At 40.1% G+C, this 23425-nt stretch overlaps 2 protein-coding genes across 2 annotated transcripts in view; one reads left to right on the top strand and one right to left on the bottom strand.

The window, feature by feature from the left end:
• Positions 1 to 23425, top strand: part of LOC108244131 (NLR family CARD domain-containing protein 3) — a 1204881-nt gene that overhangs the window by 1005434 nt on the left and 176022 nt on the right. The window lies entirely within an intron of this gene.
• The window catches only part of LOC108244155 (double-stranded RNA-specific editase 1), a 92634-nt gene that overhangs the window by 26002 nt on the left and 43207 nt on the right, over positions 1 to 23425 (bottom strand). Inside the window, exons 3-4 of the mRNA XM_037973839.1 lie at positions 17311 to 17379; positions 9480 to 10414 (exon numbers count right to left, since the gene is read on the bottom strand). Coding sequence (XP_037829767.1) covers positions 9480 to 10414; positions 17311 to 17314 — 939 coding nt within the window. The 5' untranslated portion in view covers positions 17315 to 17379. The remainder of the gene's footprint in view (positions 1 to 9479; positions 10415 to 17310; positions 17380 to 23425) is intronic.

Genomic DNA, 23425 nt, shown 5'->3' with positions numbered 1-23425 from the left:
CTGTTGTAAAATTCATATAAATCCTAAAATTGTGTAACTCTGATTGTGTAAGAACCATAGAAGATCTGAAAATTCCAGTTCAGTCGTGTGAAGTCCATCTTTCTGTGACCCATTCAAGCTTTGAATGATGTATCTACTGTGAAGTATGCCTGAGCTACAGAACTCCAAAAAGGGCTGGGTTTTCTTCCTAGTTTAACCAAAATCCCATTGTTGTGTATGGGAAGATTTAGTCTACACCACACCATGTACTGCTACTAAAAGTCATAGCACACTATTCCAGAAAAAGAGCTGACCGCGGCTGAATATGTGTGCATTTGTCTGTATAGATAGCAAAATATCTCAAAAACCAGTGAAATGTTTTTATTAAAACTCTGACAAAGTAATAAATGGATGAACATCTTCAACTGGTTAACCTTTGGGGTCAATCTTATTCAAGATGGCTGTCATAGCTAAGCAATCTTGGGAAATCCAAAAATGGCTATAAATCTTATAATTTTATAGATATTGACCTGAAATTGGGTGTGGTAGCTGCTAAAAATAAACTTCAACACATAGTTGTAAAAGCTAACAGATTGAGCAAGATCTGTTTTTAAAACTTTTCCAAAAACTATTGAATGCAACTGTGACTGTTAGCAAAATATCTCATGAACCACTGAACAGATTTTAATGAAACTTTCAAAAAACAATCATTGGCTGCACATAGACAACTGATTAAATTTTGAAGTCATTCCAATTAAAGATAGTAGCCACCACCAACTGATTTTAGGAAACACAAAAATGGCTACAACTCAGCTATTTAATTAACTAAAAACTGATGTCGTAGTAGCTGAGTTTCATCCCCAGCCAACACTGAGCACTACACATTTTGCGATAATTGTGTATAAAGCTTTGGCAACAACTGTTGGTGTCAATCTTGTCTATCTGTTAGCAAAATATCTCATGAACCAGTGGACAGATCTAAAGAAAACTCCAGAAAGTAATCATCAGATGTACACCTACAACTGATGAACAACTGGGGTCGCCACAGATTAAGATGGCCGCAGCAGTTAACTGACATTAGCCAACACAAAAATAACTATAACTCAGACAGTTTTACAGATATTGAGCTAAAAGATGATGTGGTAGTAGCTGAGAGTTATCCCATGATATACTCTGAGCAGTAACACATCTCACAATATTGCATGAGATTGTGCATAAAGTCACATATAAGCTTTGACCAAAATGGTAATAACTGTCACTACTACTGTCAAATAAATTTAACTCTAGCATGAAAGGTGACAGACGATGTGGAAGGAATGCTAGACCTTTAAGTTTTTTTTTGTTTCTTTGTTTTCAAAGTTACATAAAAAAGTGCAAATTGAAAATTGTGACAAAAATGAAAGCAATACTGGCTGAGCAGTAATATTGCTAAACAACAAAAGACCATGAAAATCTGGAGATGTTCCACTCGTCACCAATTAGAAATTCTTTACTGGTGTGAATGACAGGAAGCTTAAAACAGTCAGATCATCTGCTTCACTGCTCAGTGAGTCAGGCACAGTGACGTGCTAAGGCAGGTTTAATGAATAACAGTTTCTGAAACAGACTCAGAGTGTGATGGCAATTAAGATAGCAGCTTTGTTATCGGTGTGCAGGGATTAGTTTACAGGCAGGAATTATTTTGTGTAAATAGAAGACCAGTGTGTTAAACTTGTCTCAGCTAAAGTCATCTTTAATCAGCTGTTGTCATATTGGTCACATAAATGACATTTGTTGAAGAAAAACATTTTAGAGTGAAGGTGTTTGCAGTGAAGATGTAACCAAAAATTTTACGGCCTTTAGCAACTAATAATTTCTAAGTTTTGCTTTTGAGTTTCTGAATGTTGTAAGAATATATGGTTGAAGTTTGTTTTGAAACCAGAGGGATTTGTTAAACACATTTTTGTCCAACGGTGTTGTTACCACTATCCTGTAAATACACATATTCAATCATATTAATCATGAGTTGCAGATGGGGTTAGTTTTCTAAGGCCTTGTCTACTTGAAAAGGCTTTTTTTTTTTCAAAAAAAAAACATTGCAGATGACCCAAAACATTGCAGTAACAACACCAGGCCTGTAATGCTGCCACAAAAATATACCAGGAAACAGGAGGCAAAATGGAAAGCTTGCATACTGGGGGCAAAATGTAGAAAAAGAGCATGCCCTTCGGTCATTGGTTGTATCAGAGGGGGTATGACATTATCATTTTCAAAAAGATGCATTTTGGCTGTCTTTACAAAAACACAAGGGTGGAACTTTATGGTTGTTTCACTCTGAAACTTGGTTTAAAAAAAAAAACATTTAGAGGCTCCTAAAACAGTTTTTGTTTAGACACGAGGCTTAAACATATGTACAATATGCATTCCTGTGTGAATGGCCCTTTAATGCAACAACATTTATAGACAAAAGGAAACAGGGTCTATAAATAATAAATGGGACAAAGGTATGGTCTTTTAGGTTTGTATGTTTGATTGATATGACTTTACTTGTAGAATCTAGTCTTTTAACTCCTGTTGAGTTAGAAAAAAGTACTGGTTGTGTCACAGTCTACTGTTCCTGCCATGCCTCCTGCTCTCAGTCCTCAGTTTAGTCTCAGTCCCAGTATTTTTCCTAGCTCATGCCACGCCTCCAGGTCTCATGCCACAGCAATTACCATCATCTGCTTCACCTGTTCCTGTCTCTACAAAGGCTCAGTGCTCTCACTTACCCACTGCCAGATTATTGGACGGGTTACCCAAGTACATGTCCAGTGTTTTCCCACAACCTTTGCCTGCCTTACTAATCACGACTTCACGCCTGAATCAAGACTCTCGTTCCCTGCCTGATCCCAGCCTGATACCTTTACGGATTCTGACCCTTGGATACCGACCTCGCCTACCCTTCCTGGACTACGTTTACTGGTTAGTGATTATCTGGACTTGGCTTCTCTGCTCTGATCTCCCAGCTCTGACCTCCTGCCTTCTCCTGGACTCGTTCTCTAGCCTAAGCCCATCACTAATAGCCTCTGCTTCTTTCCACTTATGACCCTTGGTGGTCTTACCTGACCCCGCTTCCATCCAGCTCCACGAAAAGAGAGTAGTTCCGGGAACTAGTGCTCCCGTTAATGTTAAGGCTTCAATAAACATTTTAAAACTTTGTCTTCATCTGCCTAGTCTGAATCCGGTTACGCCAAGCCTTGTCAGGTTGGAACTATTATGGGTGTTGTAGGCTTCAAAACTTCACCAAAAGTCAGTTCTATTACGACCACGGTAGCCTTTATGACTTTTGAACATGACGTATCATCATTGGAAGTCTATCCTTTCCCTTTTTAAATGTGAGACACTATCAGACAATATTAGGTTGTTGTTGGGTGCAATGTGGGATGGGTGGTGGCTGAAGGTGGGGACTTTGGTGGTCTGATCCTCGGCTACAGAAGCTGGCTCTTGGGACATGGAATGTCACCTCTCTGGAGGGGAAGGAGCCTGATCTGGTGTGTGAGGTTGAGAGGTTCCGGCTAGAAATAGTAGGGGTCACCTCAACGAACGACTCTGGCTCTGGAACCAGTTCAGAGTTCTTAGAGGGGTTACTGGAGAGTGGCCCTCCAGGGGACTCACTTGTTCTGCTGGGGGACTTCAAGGCTCACGTAGGCAATGACAGTGAAACCTGGAGGGGTGTGGTTGGGAGAAACGCCCCCCCTGATCTGAACCCGAGTGGTGTTTCGTTATTGGACTCCTGTCCTCGTCATGGATTGTCAATAATGAACACCATGTTCAAACATAAGGGTGTCCATATGTGCTCTTGGCACCAGGACACCCTAGGTCACAATTCAATGATTGACTTTGTTGTTGTTTCATCTGATCTGCGGCTGCATGTCTTGGACACTCGGATGAAGAGAGGAGCGGAGCTGTCAACTAACCACGACCTGGTGGTGAGTTGGCTCCGATGGTGAGGGAGGATGCCAGTCAGACCTGACAGGCCCAAATGTATTGTGAGGGTCTGTTGGGAACGTCTGGTGGAGTCTTCTGTTAGGCGGAGCTTTAACTCCCACCTCCGGGAGAACTTCGAACATGTTCCGGGGGAGGCGGGGGACATTGAGCCCGAGTGAGCCATGTTCCGTGCCTCCATTGTTGAGGCGGCTTATTGGAGCTGTGGCCGCAAGGTAGTTGGTCCCTGTCGCAGCAGCAACCCTCGAACCTGCTGGTGGACACCGCCGGTGAGGGATGCTGTCAGGCTGAAGAAGGAGTCCTATTGGGCCTTCTTGGCCTGTGGGATTCCAGAAGCAGCTGACAGGTACCAAGCGGTCCAAGCGGCATGTGGCTCGGATGGTCGCTGAAGCAAAAACTCAGGCATGGGAAGAGTTCGGAGAGGCCATGGAGAAAGACTTCCATACGGCTTTGAGGCGATTCTGGTCCACCATACGGCGTCTAAGGAGGGGAAAGCAGTGCAGCACCAGAACTGTTTATAGTGGGGGTAGTGTGCTGCTGACCTCAACTCGGAATGACGTGGGTCAGTGGGCGGAATACTTCAAAGACCTCCTCAATCACACCGGCACGTCTTCCATTGAGGAGGTGGAGCCTGGGGACTTTGGGTTGGGCTCTCCAATCTCCGGTGCTGAGGGCACCGAGATGGTTAAAAAGCTCTTTGGTGGGAAGGCTCCGGGGGTGGATGAGATTCGACCGGAGTTCCTTAAGGCTCTGGATGTTGTAGGGTTGTGTTGGCTAATGCAACTCGCAATACTGCATGGACATTGGGGGAAGTTCCCCTGGATTGCAGACCGGGGTGGTGGTCCCCTTATTCAAAAAGGGGGACCAGAGAGTGTGTTCCAACTACAGAGGGATCACAGTCTTAGGCCTCCCTGGTAAGGTCTATTCGGGGGTTATGGAGAGGAGGGTCCGTCGGATAGTCGAACCTCGGATTCATGAAGAGCAGTGTGGTCGTGGAACACTGGACCAGCTCTACACCCTCGGCAGGGTCCTTGAGGGTGCATGGGAGTTCGCCCAACCAGTCTACGTGGGTTTTTGTGGACTTGGAGAATGCGTTCAACCGTGTCCCTCGGGGAATCCTGTGGGGGGTACAGGGCCCTTTGATATGAGCTGTTAGGTCCCTATATGACCGGTGTAAGAGCTTGGTCTGCATTGCCGGCAGTAAGTCAGACTCATTTCGGGTGAGAGTTGGACTCTGCCAAGGTTGCCCTTTGTCACCGATTCTGTTCATAATATTTATGAACATATGCCTCTTTTACACAGGCTCTAAAGGTCCCGGCTCCACTCTACTCGGCTAGCTTTGCGTGCGTTTCCATCTGCATTTTATCGAGGCCAGACCTGCTTCTTTGGTCCCTGCTTCGGAGTAGGGCCAGCCGGGCCAGCCCTGCTTTGGTGGGTGGCGCAAGCTTAGCTCCTGGTTACTCATTGGTCGTGGGTGTGACCAGATGCAAGCATAAAGAGTGAACAGTAGGAATATAAACAACAGCGTTAGCTTACCCTGCAACGTTTATGCTGTCTGTCCCCCAGCTGAAGGCTCTGTAAAGCCTGAAATCTCCGGCGGATAACAGCTGTCCTACTCCGCGCAACAATCGCGGCATCCAGAGCATTTATTCCACTGTGCCTCTCTTCCTGAAGTCTCAGGAGAATCCCCATAAGTTTAAAAAACAGCAACAACACAGAGCCAACGTTGTCCATATTGCTTCCGTTGTTTACACAACTTGCTGCAAGTTTTCGTAGCGCACCCCTCGCCGCGGGCCCGTCCCCTGCAACACGAGGAGGCGTTCCTCTGCTACCGACCAAACTGGCCGGTGTATACACGATGCATTCTTTACAGAGCTGAGCCGAGTAGAATGGAGTAGAGCCGGACTTCTGAATTAGAGCCCGTGTAAAAGGGGCAATAATTTCTAGGCGCAGCCAAGGTGTCGAGGGGATCTGTTTTGGTAGCCTTAGGATTGCGTCTCTGCTTTTTGCAGATGATGTGGTCCTGTTGGCTACATCAGGCCATGATCTACAGCTTTCGCTGGAGCGGTTCGCAGCCGAGTGTGAAGTAGCTGGGATGAGGATCAGTGCCTCCAAATCCAAGGCCATGGTCTTGAGCCGGAAAAGGGTAGAGTGCCTTTGGGGAAGATGTTCTGCCCCAAGTGGAGGAGTTTAAGTATCTTGGGAGTGGGAGATCAACAGGCGGATTGGTGCAGCGTCTGCAGTGAAGCGGGCATTGACTGGTCTGTCGTGGTGAAGAGAGAGCTCACAAGGCGAAGCTCTTGATTTACCGGTCGATCTACGTTTCTACCCTCATCTATGGTCACGAGCTTTGGGTAGTGACCGAAAGAACGAGATCGCGAATACAAGCAGCTGAAATTAGTTTTCTCTGCAATGTGTCTGGGCTCTCCCTTAGAGATAGGGTTAGAAGCTCGGTCATCCGGGAGGGACTCAGAGTAGAGCCGCTGCTTCTCCACGTCGAGAGGAGCCAGTTGAGGTGGCTTGGGCATTTGATTAGGATGCCTCCTGGACACCTTAGACAATCTTGTTGATAATATTACAACTTCAATGCAAACATCACTTGATAAAATTGCTCCTCTGAAAAAGAAAGTGATCAGTCAGAGGAAGCTGGTTCCTTGGTTTAATTCAAAGTTATGTACTTTAAAACAGGCATCTAGAAAGTTGGAAAGAAAATGGCGCTCCACTAACATGTAAGAATTTTGTTTAACCTGGAGAGAAAACCTGCTAATATACAAGAAAGCACTTCATGAAACTAAAACTGTATATTATTCATCTTTAATAGAAGATTTTTTTTTGTACTGTAGCTCGACTAATGAAGTTCTATCTCTGTTGAACCATGTATCCCTATAGCTCTAAGTAGTGATGACTTCATGAGATTCTTTATAAATATTATTTTAATTAGAGAAAATTCACATCATCTGTCTTACTCTGATTCCCTGTCAGATGAGGCAGCTTTGGAAGTGTCACTAGAACCTGATTTGTGTTTGGACTGTTTTTGTCCTGTTGAGCTTTCCAAATTGTCAAAAATAATAGCTTCATCCAAACCATCAACATGTCTGCTAGATCCTATCTCAACCAAGCTGTTTAAAGAGGTATTTCCCCTAATTAATATTCCCCTTTTGGATCTGCTCAATTTGTCTCTAATAAATGGTTATGTACCTCAGAGTTTACGGTTGCTGTAATTAAACCTTTACTTAAGAAACCTGATCTTGATTCAGGAGTTTTGGCAAATTATAGAATATCTAATCTCCCATTCCTCTCAAAAATTCTTGAGATAGTTGCAGCATGAACATCTAGCCGGAAATAATCTGAAGAGTTTCAGTCAGGGTTTAGAGTTCATCATAGCACAAAAATAGCACTGGTAAAAGTTACTAATATTCTCATGTCCACATTTGTCCCGTTAGATCTCAGTGCTGCATTTGATACAATTGATCACAATATTCTATTACAGAGTCTTGGACGTGCTAATGGAATTACAGGAACAGCTCTAAAATGGCTTAAATCATATTTATTTGATAGATTCCAGTTTGTTAATGTGAATAATGAATCTTCTTCATACACCAAAGTTTGTCATGGAGTTCTTCAGGGTTCAATGCTTGGACTTATACTCTTTACTCTATATATGCTTCCATAAGGTAAAGTTATTAGACAACATGGGATACATTTTCATTGTAATTCTGATGATATTCAGTTATATTTATCTCTAAAACTTGATGAATCCAATCAGTTATTTAGATTACAAACATGTCTTTAAGACAAAAACCTGGATGACTCTTAATTTTCTGCTTTTAAACTCCGACAAGAGAGAAGCAGTGGTTTTTGGACCTGAGTATCTTAGGAACAAACTTCGCAGCCTTTCACTTCCTCTGAACGGAATTAATTTGGCCTACAGTTCTAATGTAAAAAACCGTGGTGTAATTTTTGATCAGGATATATCTTTTAACCCCCACATTATCAGATCTGCTTTCCTCCACTTACGTAAAATTGCTAAAATGACAAACATCCTGTCTCAAAATGATGCAGAAAAACTGCTCCAAGCATTTATCACGTCTAGGCTGGACTATTGTAATTCTTTATTATCTGCGTGTTCAAAAAACTCTTAAAAAATCTTCAGATGATCCAAAATGCTGCTGCTAGAGTTCTTATGAGAGTTAGGAGGAGAGATCATATTTCCCCAGTTTTAGCTTCTCTCTATTGACTCCCTGTCAAATTCAGAATAAAATTTAAAATCTTCCTCCTAACATACAAAGCTTTCAACAACGAAACTCCTTCTTATATTAAAGATCTTACTGTTCCATATTTTCCTAACAGAGCACTTCGCTTTCAGACTGCATGTGGTTCCTATAGTTTCCAAAAGTAGAATGGGAGGCAGAGCTTTCAGTTATCAAGCTCCTCTCTTGTGGAACCAACTTCCAGTTTCTGTCCATGAGGCTGACACCCGGTCTACTTTTAAGATTAGACTTAAGACTTTCCTTTTTTATTATTCCTCTAATTAGGGTTGACTTGGGTTCCCAGAGCTATCCCTTAGTTATGATGATTTAGGCTTAGACTGCTAGAAGATAAACTGACCACATTTTCTCACTCTGCCACTGTCTTACTTACTCTAATTATTTCTATCACTAACATGATTTTCTTTGTCTTTCTTCCAGTAGAAACTACACCTGAACCTATTATTCTGTGTTTGTCTGTATCCCTTTCCTGTCCTCTCAAACCTCAGCCGGTCAAAGCAGATGGACGCTCATCCTAAGCCTGCTGAGGCCTCCTGTTAAAAGGGAGTTTTTCCTTTGCACTTCTGCCAATGTGCTGCTTAGGATGGAAGATTGCGACGAAGTGAAGATTCAACGTAATCTGCTGGCTTCCTTAAATAAATAACTTTCACAATTTTGTAATGTATGTGCATGTTTTTGTATGGTGCCCTGAGATGACTTTTGTTGTGAATTGGCGCTATATAAATAAACTGAATTGAATTGAACCATTCAAACTCTCTCACACACCCAGAGCCAATTTAGAAATAACGAAATAACATAATAAGAATATTGTTGGGCTGAAGGATAAAACCTGGAGAAAACCCACATGTGGACAGGGAGAACATCCAAACTAAACATAAGGTACTACACCCGTCTCAGTTTAGAACCCAGGACCTTTCTGTTGCGAGGCAACAGTGTTAACCAACTGTTGCCCTGTGCAGGCCTACCTTGCTCAAAAGAAACGGAAACTGTTATGATGTTTTTTTGCATTGAACTTTTTTCAATTTAAAGTACTCGTGGAAAGCAAAACAGTAAACACAGAAGTAGTATATGACCACAGCTAAAAACAGCTTTTAACTACTTCTGGTACAAAATAGGTACTCTGCATTATCCCTGTCAGATAAAGAAATTTATAAATTTAAAATAAAAACAACAATAAGCTAAGTGGAACATGATTAAAGTAAGAAAAGTGTACAGTAATTATGAAAGCATTAACTAAAAAGATAGTGCAGTGATTCTTTCCATGCTTACCTGTGGTAGGTGAAGCTGCAGTCCTTCTTTGGGTATGGGCTGACGGGATGGTGCCTGGTCAAGCTGCATATTGAAGAGGGCAGATAGAGCTGCCTGGGCTGCCCGAGCCTTGGCCAGCCTCTTGTTCCGACCACAACCCTGGAAGTTCTGGGCATCTACTGTCACTGACATGACAAAGTTTTTGGCATGGCTCTCCCCACTTTCTGACACAAACATATACTTAAGGCCTGGTCGCATTTCGTTGAGGATCATCACAGGATTTTTGCCACTTGTTGGGGAAGTGAAACTAGATGGTGTTGGGGGTAAAGGAGACTGAGCCAGGTGGGAGATGGGGGAGGGTAGCAATGAATAATTTATTCCCAGAGATGCAAAGGAACTGTTACTGTTGGAGGCCAGGTAAAATGGTTCATTTAAAGGGACAGATGCCTCAAAGGCATTAAAGAGCATGTCTGGAAAGTCAGCGTGGTCTGAGGTGAAGTCTGTGTGAACAGACAGAGTACGGCCCATGGCCATATGGGCTTCGGACGCGTTGGGAAACTGAACAAAGGAGCGTAGAGCCTTCTCTGCTGCATTCAGCTTGGCTTTCTTCTTGGTAGGACCCGAGCCACTGAAGTGCTGCCCATTGACCTCCACACTCATCACAAAAACAGGTGCATGAACTGGTCCAGTCTGGGAGAGAAGTTTGTACTGCAGACCTGGTTTGATCTCATTCAGTTGCATGAGTGCATTCTTGGGCAGAATGGGTCCAGAAACTTTCTTACGTTTCTTAGGTCTGTACTTGGAATGCGTGTGGCCATTATTGCCCTCCTCTAGGGGACGTTTCCTCCCACACCTTGCACTCCTGTTGGGAAGCTGTACAGCTTTAGCTCCAACCTTCTCTTTGGAACAGGGGTTGTCCAAGTCTCGATTTTCCTTAACATCTGTGCTGCATGAACCTGTGATGTCCAGAAAGAGTAACTTACAAAGCCTTTGTTGCAGGATCTTGTAAATGTAAAATTTAGAGATTAATTTATCTCTCTTTGCAACTGAACTGAGTGATGTGTGTTCTGTATTCTGTAGGTGATAGGATTCAAATAATACCTTACCAAATAATACCTTACCTTACCTCAAATAATGGACAAATTTTATACATTTTAGTAACACACTGGTAAAATAACAAATAGGCTATAGTTGATTATGGCACAATTAATATAAAATCTAGTCTGATGAAATGTAACCAAATACAAAAGGTTCTAACATAATGTCAGAACTTTCTTTGAAAAGTTTTTCTTTCTTTGAAAGTGAACATACATCACTAGACCCTGTTAACAAAGCCAATGGAATTTGGTATAAATTTCCATTTATAACATCCTCCAGCAAAAGCATGATAGGTTACTGCTTTTGGTGCACAAGACAGAATAAAAATGCATTTAAAATGCCATTTTAAACAGGGTAAGGGGATGAATAAAAGTGTCAAAATGTTTTCCAAATTTGTTTCACATTCCAATTGATTTTGTTGGACAACGATGGAGAAAACATAGGAATTTTTAACATGTTACTGAAAAAACAGGACCACTAATGCCACAAACTTAGCTCATGCAAAAACACATTTAACCAGAGACGTTTAGGCACTGCAGAGCTTTGAGCACATAAGAAAGACATGATGAAACTTTGAAAGTTACAGTAGGTGAGAAATGCAAGAAGGTATACTTAGATCCTTTTTGGATCATATTCTAAACAGTACATACTGTGGGCTGGTCAGACAAGAAAGCCCTTTGACAACCTAGGGAGCCAATACACTGATGTCGTCAAGACTGTTTATTCCACCATGATGGAAGATAATGATTTTTTCCTCGCTACACAGTCTTTCAGCTCATGTTGGTTCAGGACTCGTTTCTCTGTGGATAATGACACTCTGTTCACCTTCAGTAGTATCTTCACAAGGTGTTTTGCTTTTGTTTAGGGGTTGATACGTACATTTTGCACCAAAACACATTCATCCCAAAAATACAGAATCCTTGTCCTTCCTGAGCGGTATGATGGCAGGACATTCCCATGGTGTTTATATTTGTGCATAATTGTTTGAACAGATGAATGTGGCACCTTCAGGCATTTGGAAATTGAACCCAAGGATGAACCAGAGTTGCTAAGGTCAAGAATTATGTTCCTGATATCTTTGCTGATTTTTTAAAAATTTTATTTTCCACTGCTTCTTTGTCACATGCTGGTGTAGATTCTCAGTCATCCAGGCCATGGTAAATTCAAAAAAGGTTAAAAAACAAAAACAACTGGACTTCTATTCTGTAGTTGAAGACATTTCACTTCTCATCTGAGGAGCTTTCTCAATTCAGAAATAGAGAGTGTGGAGTTGAGCTTTTAAAGCTGAGATGTGATGTAAGCCGGATTGCTTGCAAATTGTTCTCGCTCTCCTAACAATAGAGGCTCGTTAGGGTCCTTGTTTATCTGACTCACTGATGGGACACTCTTGTCACAGGAGTGCAGGTGTTGATTGGAGTGAAACTGATTGGATAACAGGTTCCAGATTCAGATTCCAGCTTTCAAAAACATAAAATGGAGCTTTAGGCCTGATACCCTTAAAATGCATCCATAGCTGTGCTGTCAATTTACTTAAATGCTGTCAACTAACCAATCAAAAGCCATGACACCAACATCTAGGCTTCTAAAATTTATTATGGGCATAGAAATCTAAGTGTATGTAAACACAGAAGAAAGCTATTAAAAGAATTCTCTTAAATATTTTTTATTTCATGATTCAGCATTTAGCACAGAAATAATTTTGGGAATCCTAACTGACTTAAAACAGGAAAGGTTTAGTCTGATTTTATTTCAGACAGTGAGAAGAAATAGTTGTTTAATACTGTGTATGCATGTCTGGTTTCAAGTGTAGTTGGCTACGTAAATAATATTCTCAGACAAAAGTAATCTGAGACCATTGCACTGCACTAGAGACGGAGTTCTGATGTTCAGAACTAGACTTTTAGTCATCGGATTAATGAACCGTTCACCAAACCTCCACACGTGCCTGGTCATCAAACCTTGTTAAGGCCTGATAGTTATTCATCAGGACCTTGCGCTTTAGATTCAGGCAGAGTCTTTGTTCAGTGGATTGCTTGGCCCAGGTTAAAAAACAATAGAGAAGAAAGCATGTGGCCAGGAATCCAAGATGACAATAGAATAGCTGACCTCAACAGAACTGATCCAAAGACCTCACTAATCCAGCAAAAGCATCCCTAGCTTCCAACTTTCTTTTTTAATTGTTACTATGTTGTGTTTGACATTTCTTTTGTAAATTGTTAAAAATCAACAAGCTGTGTCTTTCTGTCTCCTTTATCTTTATGTTCTGACAAGATCACGTGATTTTCTGACATAGACTGAACACAGTAAAGGCTGTTTTATTCACTGTCTGACAATAATAGTTGTTTTACTTTTTTATGACACACATCACCACCAAAAATTACATTTTTGGACTTTTACAAGCTACTCAACTAAAGGCTGCTGACTACGAGTTAATGAGACTATTTTTAACCATTCACTGTGTATTTTTAAAAAACAAATTCCCTATTTGCTGCCATTGTTAATGCCATAACCTTGTCTACATCTGTAGTTTCAGATGATTGCTTATCAATGACAATAATCAACACTGGTAACATTCATCAATCAACAGACAGCTAGCTACAGTCACCAATCTAGTGGATTCAGATTTGATACAATGCAGTTGTGCACCATTTTTAGCCAATTTTTATTTCAGCAGTGTGTATTCTCTAAACCACTGACTCTTTAAGAAAAGCAAACATTGCCTGGACAGAACTGAGTATGGCTTTCGGTCAGAGCACATTCACACAGGGGACAGAACTCAAAGAGAAAAACAAGAGGATAATGCTCAGAGCAACAAGAGGGGGAGAGCGATAATACATGTACTTGGAAGAAGGGAATGTGTTATTGTTACTGAAACAATCAAAAGACCATTTCATTAAGAAATAGTATATTTGAGATTGAAATATATTTTTTTTTTCTCTTGAAGGAAAACATCTCGTGCATCATGGGTTACCTCATACTTTGATGTTTGGCTTGCTTTCTGATGGTTTTAATAATTCAAACAAAAAGCCCTTCAACAACCTTGAGTTCTGCCATCAAGGGGCCTGTGTGCCGCTATCCCCACACTGTCAGGCATAATCCACATGCTCCCCCAGCAGACACAGGATTACTACTGTCCAAAACAAGTGTGTAAAAAGGCCCTCTAATTGGTGCAAAGTAAAAAAGCTGCAGTCTAAATCACAATGCAGAAGTATAGGTCCTACGGCACACAATTGTCATGCAGTGAATCTTGTACAAAAAAAAAAAAAGAATTCCCCTCAGTCTGATTTCAGGTTGAATTAGTTAATGCCGATATTCTGCAACTTTATAAAACCACACATCCTGATATTTCTGGTTATATTGTGTCAAGTAGTTAAAACTTATTTGTCTTTCAGCTGTTCCCTTTTCAGGGTTCGCTACAGCGAGTCATGCTCCTCCATCTAACTCTGTCTTCTGCATCCTCTGTCCTCACTCAAACTACCTCCATGTTCTCTCTAACTGCATCCACATATATCCTCTTTGTCTTTTTCCTGGCAGCTGCATCTCTAACATACTTCTACCAATATACTCACTGTCCCTTCTCTACATGTACAAACCTTCTTAGTCTGGCCTCTCTAACTTTATCTCCCAGTCGTTCAACCTGTGCTTTACCTCTGATGACCTCATTCCTAATCCTATCCATCCTTGTCACTCCCAAAAGGAACCTCAACATCTTCAGCTCTGCCACTTCCAGTTTTGTCTCCTGTCTTTTTGTCAGTCCCACTGTCTCCAAACTATACAATATAGTTTGTATAGTCTCACCACTGTCTTGTAAACCTTTCCATTGACCTTTGCTGCCACCCTTTTGTCACAAATCACTCCATCCACTCCATCCTGCCTGGACTCTTTTTCTTCACCTCTTTACTACACTCCCCATTTTCCTGGACAGTCAACCCTAAGTACTTGAAGTCCAGCACCTTTGTGACCTCTACTCCTTGTAGCCTCACTGTTCCTCCTGCCTCCCTCTCATTCACACGCGTACTCTGTCTTGCTAACTTTCATTACTTGTCTTTCGAGTGCATACCTCCACCTCTCCAAGGTCTCTTCCACCTGTTCCCTGTTCTCACCACAGTTTACAATGCCATCTGCAAACATCAATGTCCAAGGGGATTCCTGCCTGACCTCGTCTGTTAGTCTGTCCATCACCAGAGCAAACAAGAAGGGGCTCAGAGCTGATCCTTGGTTCAGTCCCACCTCCACATTGAAGCTATCTGTCATGCCTACAGCACACCTCACTACTGTACTGCTGTCCTCACACATGTTCTGTACCAGTCGAACATACTTCTCTGCAACTCCAGCTTCCCTGATACAACACCACAGCTCCTCCCTCAGCACCCTGTCGTATGCTTTTTCTAAATCCACAAAAACACAGTGCTGCTCTGTCTGATCCTCTCTGTACTTCTCCATCAGCATCCTCAAAGCAAAGGTGGCATTTGTGGTACTCTTTCTTAGCATAAAACCATACTGTTGCTCACAAATAGTCACCTCTTGTCTAAGTCTGGCTTCCACAACTCTCTCCCAGATCTTCATTGTGTGGCTCATCAACTTAATTCCCCTGTAGTTGCTACAACTCTGTACATCACCCTTGTTCTTAAAGATTGGAACCAACACACTTCTCCATTCCTCAGGTATTTTTTTCACTCTCAAAAATGCCATTCAATAATCAAGTCAAAAACCTGCCATGTCTCCTAGACATTTCCATATCTCAACTGGTATGTCATCAGGTCCAGCTGCCTTCCCCTTCTTCATCCTCTTAAAAGTTTTTTGTTCATGATGGCAATTATTCTCCTTAGCATCCTCACTTCAACCACCTGCCCAGTCCTGTTATTTCGATGGTGGAGTGTACATTTTTTAACTTCCTGCACTTCACTATTCTACCACCAGGTTTCCTTATCATCTTCTCTCTGTCCAGATGAAACACCAAGTACCTTCCTACCTGTCTCTCCAATCACTTTTGCTGTAGTAGCCCTGTCATCTGGAAGGTCTTTCTTACCATCCAGAGCCTTTAACAGCTCCTTTCTGAACTCCTCATTAAATTTTTCCATCATTTGGTCCTCTTCTCTGCCTTTACTCTTTTCCTCTTCATCACCACAATACTCATTCTACACACCACCATCCGATACTGTCTGGCCTCGCTCTCCCCTGCCACAGCCTTACAGTCCACAATCTCCCTCAGGTTACCTCTTCTTCACAGAATGTTGTCTAACTGTGTCCTCCTGCCTCCACTCTTATAGGTCACCCTGTGTTCCTCCCTCTTTTGGAAATAGGTATTGACTACAGCCATTTCCACCCTCTTGGCAATGTCCACCCCCATCTATCCTTCCTGGTTCCTTTCCTTGACACCAAACCTGCCCATCATCTCCTCATCTCCTCTGTTTCCTTCACCAACATGTCCATTCAGATCTGCTCTGATCACCACTCTGTCCTCCCTGGGAATACTCTCTATCACTTCATCAAGATCCTTCCAGAATTTCTCTTTCTCTTCTACATCACATCCAACCTGTGGAGCATAACCATTGATAACATTGGAGATCAGACCTTCTCCTTCTACCTTCAGACACATCTACCTATCTGACACTCTTTTCACCTGGACTACATTCCTTGCTAACTCCTCTCCATTTCTTTTCCTAACCACACCATGGTAAAACAGCTTAAACTGCCCCAATGCCTTGCTGCTCTTCCACTTGGTCTCTTGTACACATAATACATCTACCTTCCTCCTCTGCATCGTGTCAGGTAGCTCTCTACGTTTGCCTGTCATTGTTCCTACATTTAGAGTTGCTACCCTCAGTCCTACACTCTTGTCTTTCTTCTTCTCCCCCTGTCTCCTGGCATGTTTCCCTCCTCATGGTCTTCAACTAACAGTAACAGTTTCCACCAGCATCCTGTTTGTCAACAGTTGTTAATCAGGGTCTCGACCAATCTGATATGGTGTCGCTTGGATGAACTTGTATGTATGTTTTGGCAAAAGTGTTTTATGCCGGATGCCTTTCCTGACACAACCCTCAGCATTTACCCAAGCTTGGGACCAGCATGAGAGATACACTGGCTTGTGCTCCCTAGTTGCTGGTTTAGGTGAAACGTGGTTAGATAACATGTAATATTCAGAGCAGTGACTTGTCTTCTGTAATGACAAAAAAACATTTGGATGGTATATTTTCATGAACAAGAGAAGAATAGCAGTGGCACATGGAGGATCTTATCCACAATGCTATTAGAACATGTAAGGTTGTAGTCAGATGTTTACATCTACGCAACATGGAGAAGAATGTCTTATTAATTTTGGCTACTTTATTATTCAGTGTCTTTTGAAAACAAGAATTGGAAGCAAAAGTTTGAATTTATTATGGAATTTCTGTAATTGCCACAAGGTCAAAATTATACAGACATTCACCTAAATGTTGTAAGAATCATTGAATGTATATATTGTATAAGCATTCCACACTGGAAAAAAATTGTTCAACTAAATCGTCAAAAGCCCCAAATTATTATTTTGTCAAAAATGTCTGTGATGTGTGGATAGAAACTTCTGACCACAACTGTAGTGCCAGGGGGCTGCCTGGATTCAGCATTATTCCCAAACAAAGAAAAAATCATTTTAATTGTGGTTTATCACAATATACTGCAATCTCATGTAATAAGTAGATTTAGTTATTTGATAGTTAAATGGATAAAAATATCAACATCTTGTTTAGACCTGAAACAAAAGCAGACATACTCATCCTTTCAGTTTCGTCCCCTTCAATGATCAGCAGCCTTTGTTGGTTTTGAGTTGGCTGGACTCCACCTGCAGGAGACACATAGTTCTGTCATACTGTCCCTTTTCTTTAACACAATCAATGGATTTTATGGAAAACAAAAATTCTTTAAAATGGTTTGAGTTACTTTTTTTCTTTTGGAAGAAATATTAAAACAGCAGAGACAAAAATCTGTAGTTTTCTATTCATAATTTAAACGGCATTTCAGTTAAAACAAAAAAATTGAACAACTGCTGTGGTATATGACTAATCAGTGAAAGTAGTACATTGTACATTGATACTAAATAATGATGACCTGTGTTTCTGTACAATGGCTTTGTAAAAGTATTCACCCCCTTTGCTATAAAAGCCTGAACCATTCCCTTCAGAAGTCACACAATTAGTTAAATAAAGTCCAAGTGTGAGTAATCTATGTATCACAAGTGTAGTATATATACACCAGTTCTGATAGATTCCAGATTCAACACCAGTAAAGCACCTTTTAAGTAGTAAAGGCTATTGCCAAGCAAAATACATCATAAAGACCAAGGAACTCTCAGAGTCAGAGACAAAGTTGTGAGAAAGTACAGATTAAGGTTGGGTAATAAAAAGAAATGAGTAGCTCTATTAAGTCCATTATTAGGAAATGGAAAAATGATGCCACCATAGCAAACCTGCCAAGAAAGGCTTGTCCACCAAAACTCACGACGTAAGAAGGCATTAATCAGAGAAACATTGATGAAGGTGCCGTAGTCAGATGAGACCAAACTCTAACTTTTAGGTAATCAAGGACATGTCTTGTTCAAATCTACCTCTTCTCATCATGTTGAGAGCAACATCCCCACAGTGAAACATGGTGGAGGCAGTATCATGCTGTGGGGATGTTATTCATCAGTAGGGGCTGGTAAACTAGTCAAAGTTGAAGAAAAGATGTAGCAAAATATAGAGAAATTCTTAAGGGAAACCTGTTGGAATCTTCCAGACATTTGAGGCTGGGTCAGACCTTCCAGCAGGACCATAACCCTAAACACACTGCTGAAGCAACACTCCACTGGTTTAAGGACAAACAGTTAAATGTCCTGGAATGGTCCGGTCAAAGCCAAAACTTATTGAAAACTTTTGTAACCCATCCCATATCTTAGCCTTTTTGCTTTTTTATGAAGTAGAGTCCAGCAGACATCACCATTGTTTTGTAACATGTATAAATCTGATTTACAAAACATTAATATATTTTCAAACACTTGAAAGTATCTAGACATTCTTATTTTTCAATTATTTTTAGTCCTTCATGTCATGCTAGTGTGGCCTCAAACAGGAAAATATCTGATTTTAGTATTCTAGTATAGAACTGTCTTTTTTATTTATTTTTATTTTTTTTCTGTACCTAATTTAGTTATACTGTATTAGGTTTTCTGAATGTGAAGAAGAGAGACAAGTTAACATTTAACAAATTTGCCCAGTGCAATCCAGCTTGGCAGAGAAGGCAAGATTACCATTCAGTAGGCAGCGTCCAGGAAAGCCTGAGCTGTGTTTTGAGACACAACACATTTGTCTATCTGTCACAGTCTAACAGGTTTTTATCGATTTCATACAGCCTGCTAAACATCACGCAAAGGAAAATGACTTTTTAAGTATTTTGGGCTTGTTTGATCAGATAAATCTGAAGACGCAAGTTAAAACATGTGCTGAGGATAGATTTGTAAAACACAATAACAGTGTGAAGTGTTTTGAGATTTTTCTTTTTAAATCCATTTAGAATTTACATTTGTTTACAATTTACATTATGGTTTTCTAATAGGTTTGTATAGTTTCTATGATAATTTATATGATTTCTATAATGTTATTATGATTTTTATATTATATTCCAATTAATGATATATTGGAATTTCTAGCTAAATTTTTGTCCAGTTTTGTATGGCTTCATACACTGTCTAAACAGTTTATTTCACCATAAGTTGACTCAAATCAAGTACTAAGCAAGGATCTCACTGGGCTGTGACAGTTGACAGCAAATTGCAAACATCATTCATGAGGGAGCCTTCCCATCTCAATCTCCATCCAAATTCAATTACCAGTTCCAGTTACCACGGAGGTTAGAGGTTAAAATACTTGCTTTTTTTGCTGACAGAAAATTATAATTCACCTAAAGTTAGAAAAATGTATTAAATATAGTATTTGTACATTGTCTAATGTTTTATATTCTAACTAGGAAATCTGTGGGTTGCTGATTTTTTTTATTTTTTTGCTTTAAAGGCCTGAAAACAAAGGCATGAAATCAAACATAAAAATGCTGAACTATATCCAATGGTGCAGTTTGAAAGTGCTTAATCTGGTAGTTTCACTTCATGTGAAAAAAGCACTTGGCAGAATCTGCTCAAAACTATATAGACGCTTGAGTCACATGAATGCCTACATTAGGTTGGCTGTAGTCTATGAAACAAATGTGGCCGAATTGGACATGGGTAGAATCTCAGAGAAGATGTTTAGATAAAAATATAACAGTGAATCTGATGCTAAATGTGAAAGAAAAGAGTAATATTGAGTAAGACAGATGTCAAAAATAAATATCAAGGATCAACCGGGCTGCCAGATTGGAAATGACAGAATATCATACTGTCAGTTTAAAATGATCCTATTTTGACCCTTACTATCATATGTGGTGAGTAAGGATGAGCTTCCTCACTAAGTGGGGGTGTGTGGGGGAGTGCACTTTCTCATGCAGGTTTGTGTGTGTGTGTTAGGGTAGAGTGGGGGGAGGAGGGTAACGAAAAACAATAATGGTAAAACTTTCATGTATTTGTGCTTTTCAAAAATAATTTACTGTATATTATATAATTATAATATTTATTGTATACCTGACAACACTAGGGATTAAGCAGGGTGGTGGAGCATCATAAAGGCAGAGCTTGGTATTCCAATATGTCTTTTTTGTGAAACTTCTGTACCGGTGAGTTTACCCTTTCAGGATAACCTACCTTTTAATCTGCATACTTCACTCAACAAATCTGAGCAGAAATACCTTTCAGTACATCAAAACTGTCAGATTTTTTTAATCCAAGCTGTTCTTCCATGGATGTCACAATTGTTGACTTATTTTCAATTTTTTAGGTATACAAGCACAAGTGGTAGGTGGCAGCAGGACACAAATTCTGAATCTTCTGAATTTTTATTTTAAGAACACAAACATGAAAAAACGTGTGTGGACTTTGTTTCTAACATGATATTGTTTATGTTTTTTTATGTTTCATGACTTTGCAATAAGTAGCTTGTAGTTGGAATATGTGCGTTCCAAATTTACAATTTATATGCACCTTGAATAGCTAATTTTAAGAAATCTTATGATTCTAGCTTTCATTATGTCTCCCTCCGTATGTAAACTATTTTCATAGGATTTTTTTCCTGTTTGCAATTTTCTGCAACAACTAAGAAGACTTCGATTAGACCCAATAAAACGGCTAATCTACTGTTTTTTGGAGACAGAACCAAGTAAAATTTTGAGCCAATAATAAACACAAGGAAGACTTGGTCCTGTTTTTTGTGTAATCACTTATTTGTTGGCAGACATGGCCTCGTGGCTTGCTGCCACTAAGCTGTGTGACTCCAAACATTAGAAATGACAAAGTTATCAGACTTCAGTAGTTCTGCTGTGAGAGACAGCTGAAAGAAAAGGTCGTAGGTTTTTTTTTCAAGATAATGGAAGAAGCAAATTAACACAGCAGAAGTAAAGTGACAACAAATTTGTAAGGCTTGTCACGGAACTTTTGTGATTTTGAACTATACTGGCTGAAAAACCTTATTTACCTCATTATTTACAGATATGCTTACAGGTTTTGGTAATTTGTTGTCTGTAGGGTCTGATTTAACAAGATGTTTCATTGCTCTATAATATGCACAAACACAGACAAACCAGTCTTTTATGTTCAATCATAGACAGAAAATATAACTGTGCAAGATAAACAGCCAGAAGGAACAGGAAGTGCCATGTATAATAGAGAAAGGTGTCACCATTAATGTCATGCAGAGAAATATTTCCATACTCACGCCTCAGATGATATACTGTAGTGCACCCATTAAAAAACATTTATTCCAGACCAATTAGATGCTTGATAAACTCCAGAAAACTTGAGTTATATTCCCATTTTAATGTCCTCAAACAAAAGGAAAGCTATATTATATTGTCATATTTAACAGTATTTGAAAACCTTTGCTCTTAATTAAAAAAATGTTTTTTCAACATGGCTGCCACAACCACATCTTGCAAGATGTGTTAACACTTGAAGTATGTGTTGAGGATGACTTTCAGCTAACCACATAACATAACCACATAACCTTTACCTTATTATCTGTAATTCTGAATTAGTCATTTTTGTGTAGGCAAAGGTATGTTAGCTGTGGCAGCCATCTTGAACAGAGTTGACTCCTAATGTTGTTTAGTTTTAGATGTACATCCATCCCTCACTTTCTGGGAGTTTCAATAAAATTCGCCCAACGGTTCATGAGATATTTTACTAACAGGAAGACAGTGTTTACTGTAACAATATGTGGCAAAAGATGTGCAATGGATATTGCTCTGAGTATGTGTTGAGGATGACCCTCAACTACTACTTCACCAAACTTCAGCTCAAAATCTGTAAAACTAACTGGGTTATAGCCCTTTTTGTATTGGCTAATGTTGATTTGTGGTGGCAATCACCTTGAACTGGGGTGAGTCCAAAATTTAACCAGTTGTAGTTGTTCAACCAAAGATTTTTTTTCTGAGTTTTATTAAAATCGGTTCAGTTGTTCATACAATATTTTGCTAACAGACAAACAAGTTGACGCCAACTGCTAAAACAAAAGTTTTAAGTACGCATCTTGCACAATGTGTAGTGCTCATTGCAAATCTCTTTCAGCTACTACCGAACCAAAGCATATTTTAGGTCAATATCTATAAGGTTAACAGAGCTATAGCCATTTATGTGTTTTGTAAGGTCACTTGGCTGAGGCAGCCATCTTGAATTGGGTTGACTCTAAAAGTTAATCAGTTGTAGATATATAGCCAATAATTATTTTCTGGAAGTTTTATTAAAATCTATTTAGTGGTTAAACAGATATTGTGCCAACAGACAGACAGAGTTGATCTGAATAGTTAATGGCACAGTTTTAAAAACCGATCTCGCTCAATTCATTAGTGCTTACAGTATGTGTTGGAGATGACACTCAGCAACTACTACACCAAACAAGAGCTGAATATCAGTAAAATTGGCTAAGTTATAGACTTTTTTTGTTTTCTCATGTTTGTTAGCTGTGGTAGCCATATTGAAGGGTACTGTTTATTAGTTCTACAACTGATATTAGTTGTTTTTTGTTTTTTTTAATTAGCTGATGGTGATCTTTTACAGGCTCAATAATATAATTCAAACTGACTTCCTGTATGAGAATGTTCTGAGGACAAGTTGGAAAACAAATCTGGAAAATGAATCACAACATTTTAGATCCACAGAATACACCATTGTTTAGTTCATGCCCACAATTGTTATCGCCCTGCGTCGAAAGGCAAAAAATGTTGTTTTTGCGTGTATGTTTGTATGTCTTTGTGTTATTAAAATGTTTCATGAATCACTGGATAGATTTCAATGAAGCTTTAAGGACAAAAAAGATATTTACACACTAGGACATGGGGCTGTACCATTGATACAGTAGTTCTGCCTACACACCCTTCCAACTGACTAATAAGAAAATATCCCATTTTTTTCCATTGGAGGGGCAGGAATGTATCACAGCCAGTTACTTGGGGATACTTGTCCTTTGTGGCTTCAAATTCTGGCTTCCTGTCTTCAAGTTATAATATATGCTGATGGTAAGGATACAGTCAATCACAAGAAGATCACTCTATGGCACTTCTGCAACAAGTAACACATCCGCTCTAGGTTGTTTCTATGACCATGAAAGGTTTCAATGCCTCTCCCATCAGTTTCAGCCTCGTTTTGGAGGAGGAAACATCATTCAGCATCATGACAGGATGCAGGTGAAAGAGTCTGTGCAGAACTTCGATCACATTCACCTTTCTTCTGTCCTTGTCCAGCAGGCCGAACTATGATGACATTAAGTGTTGGT

The sequence above is a fragment of the Kryptolebias marmoratus genome, linkage group LG23 (genome assembly GCF_001649575.2).
Source record: "Kryptolebias marmoratus isolate JLee-2015 linkage group LG23, ASM164957v2, whole genome shotgun sequence".
Lineage (NCBI taxonomy): Eukaryota > Metazoa > Chordata > Actinopteri > Cyprinodontiformes > Rivulidae > Kryptolebias > Kryptolebias marmoratus.
The sequence above is the reverse complement of the archived record's forward strand: the minus strand, read 5'-3'. Positions and strand labels throughout refer to the sequence as shown.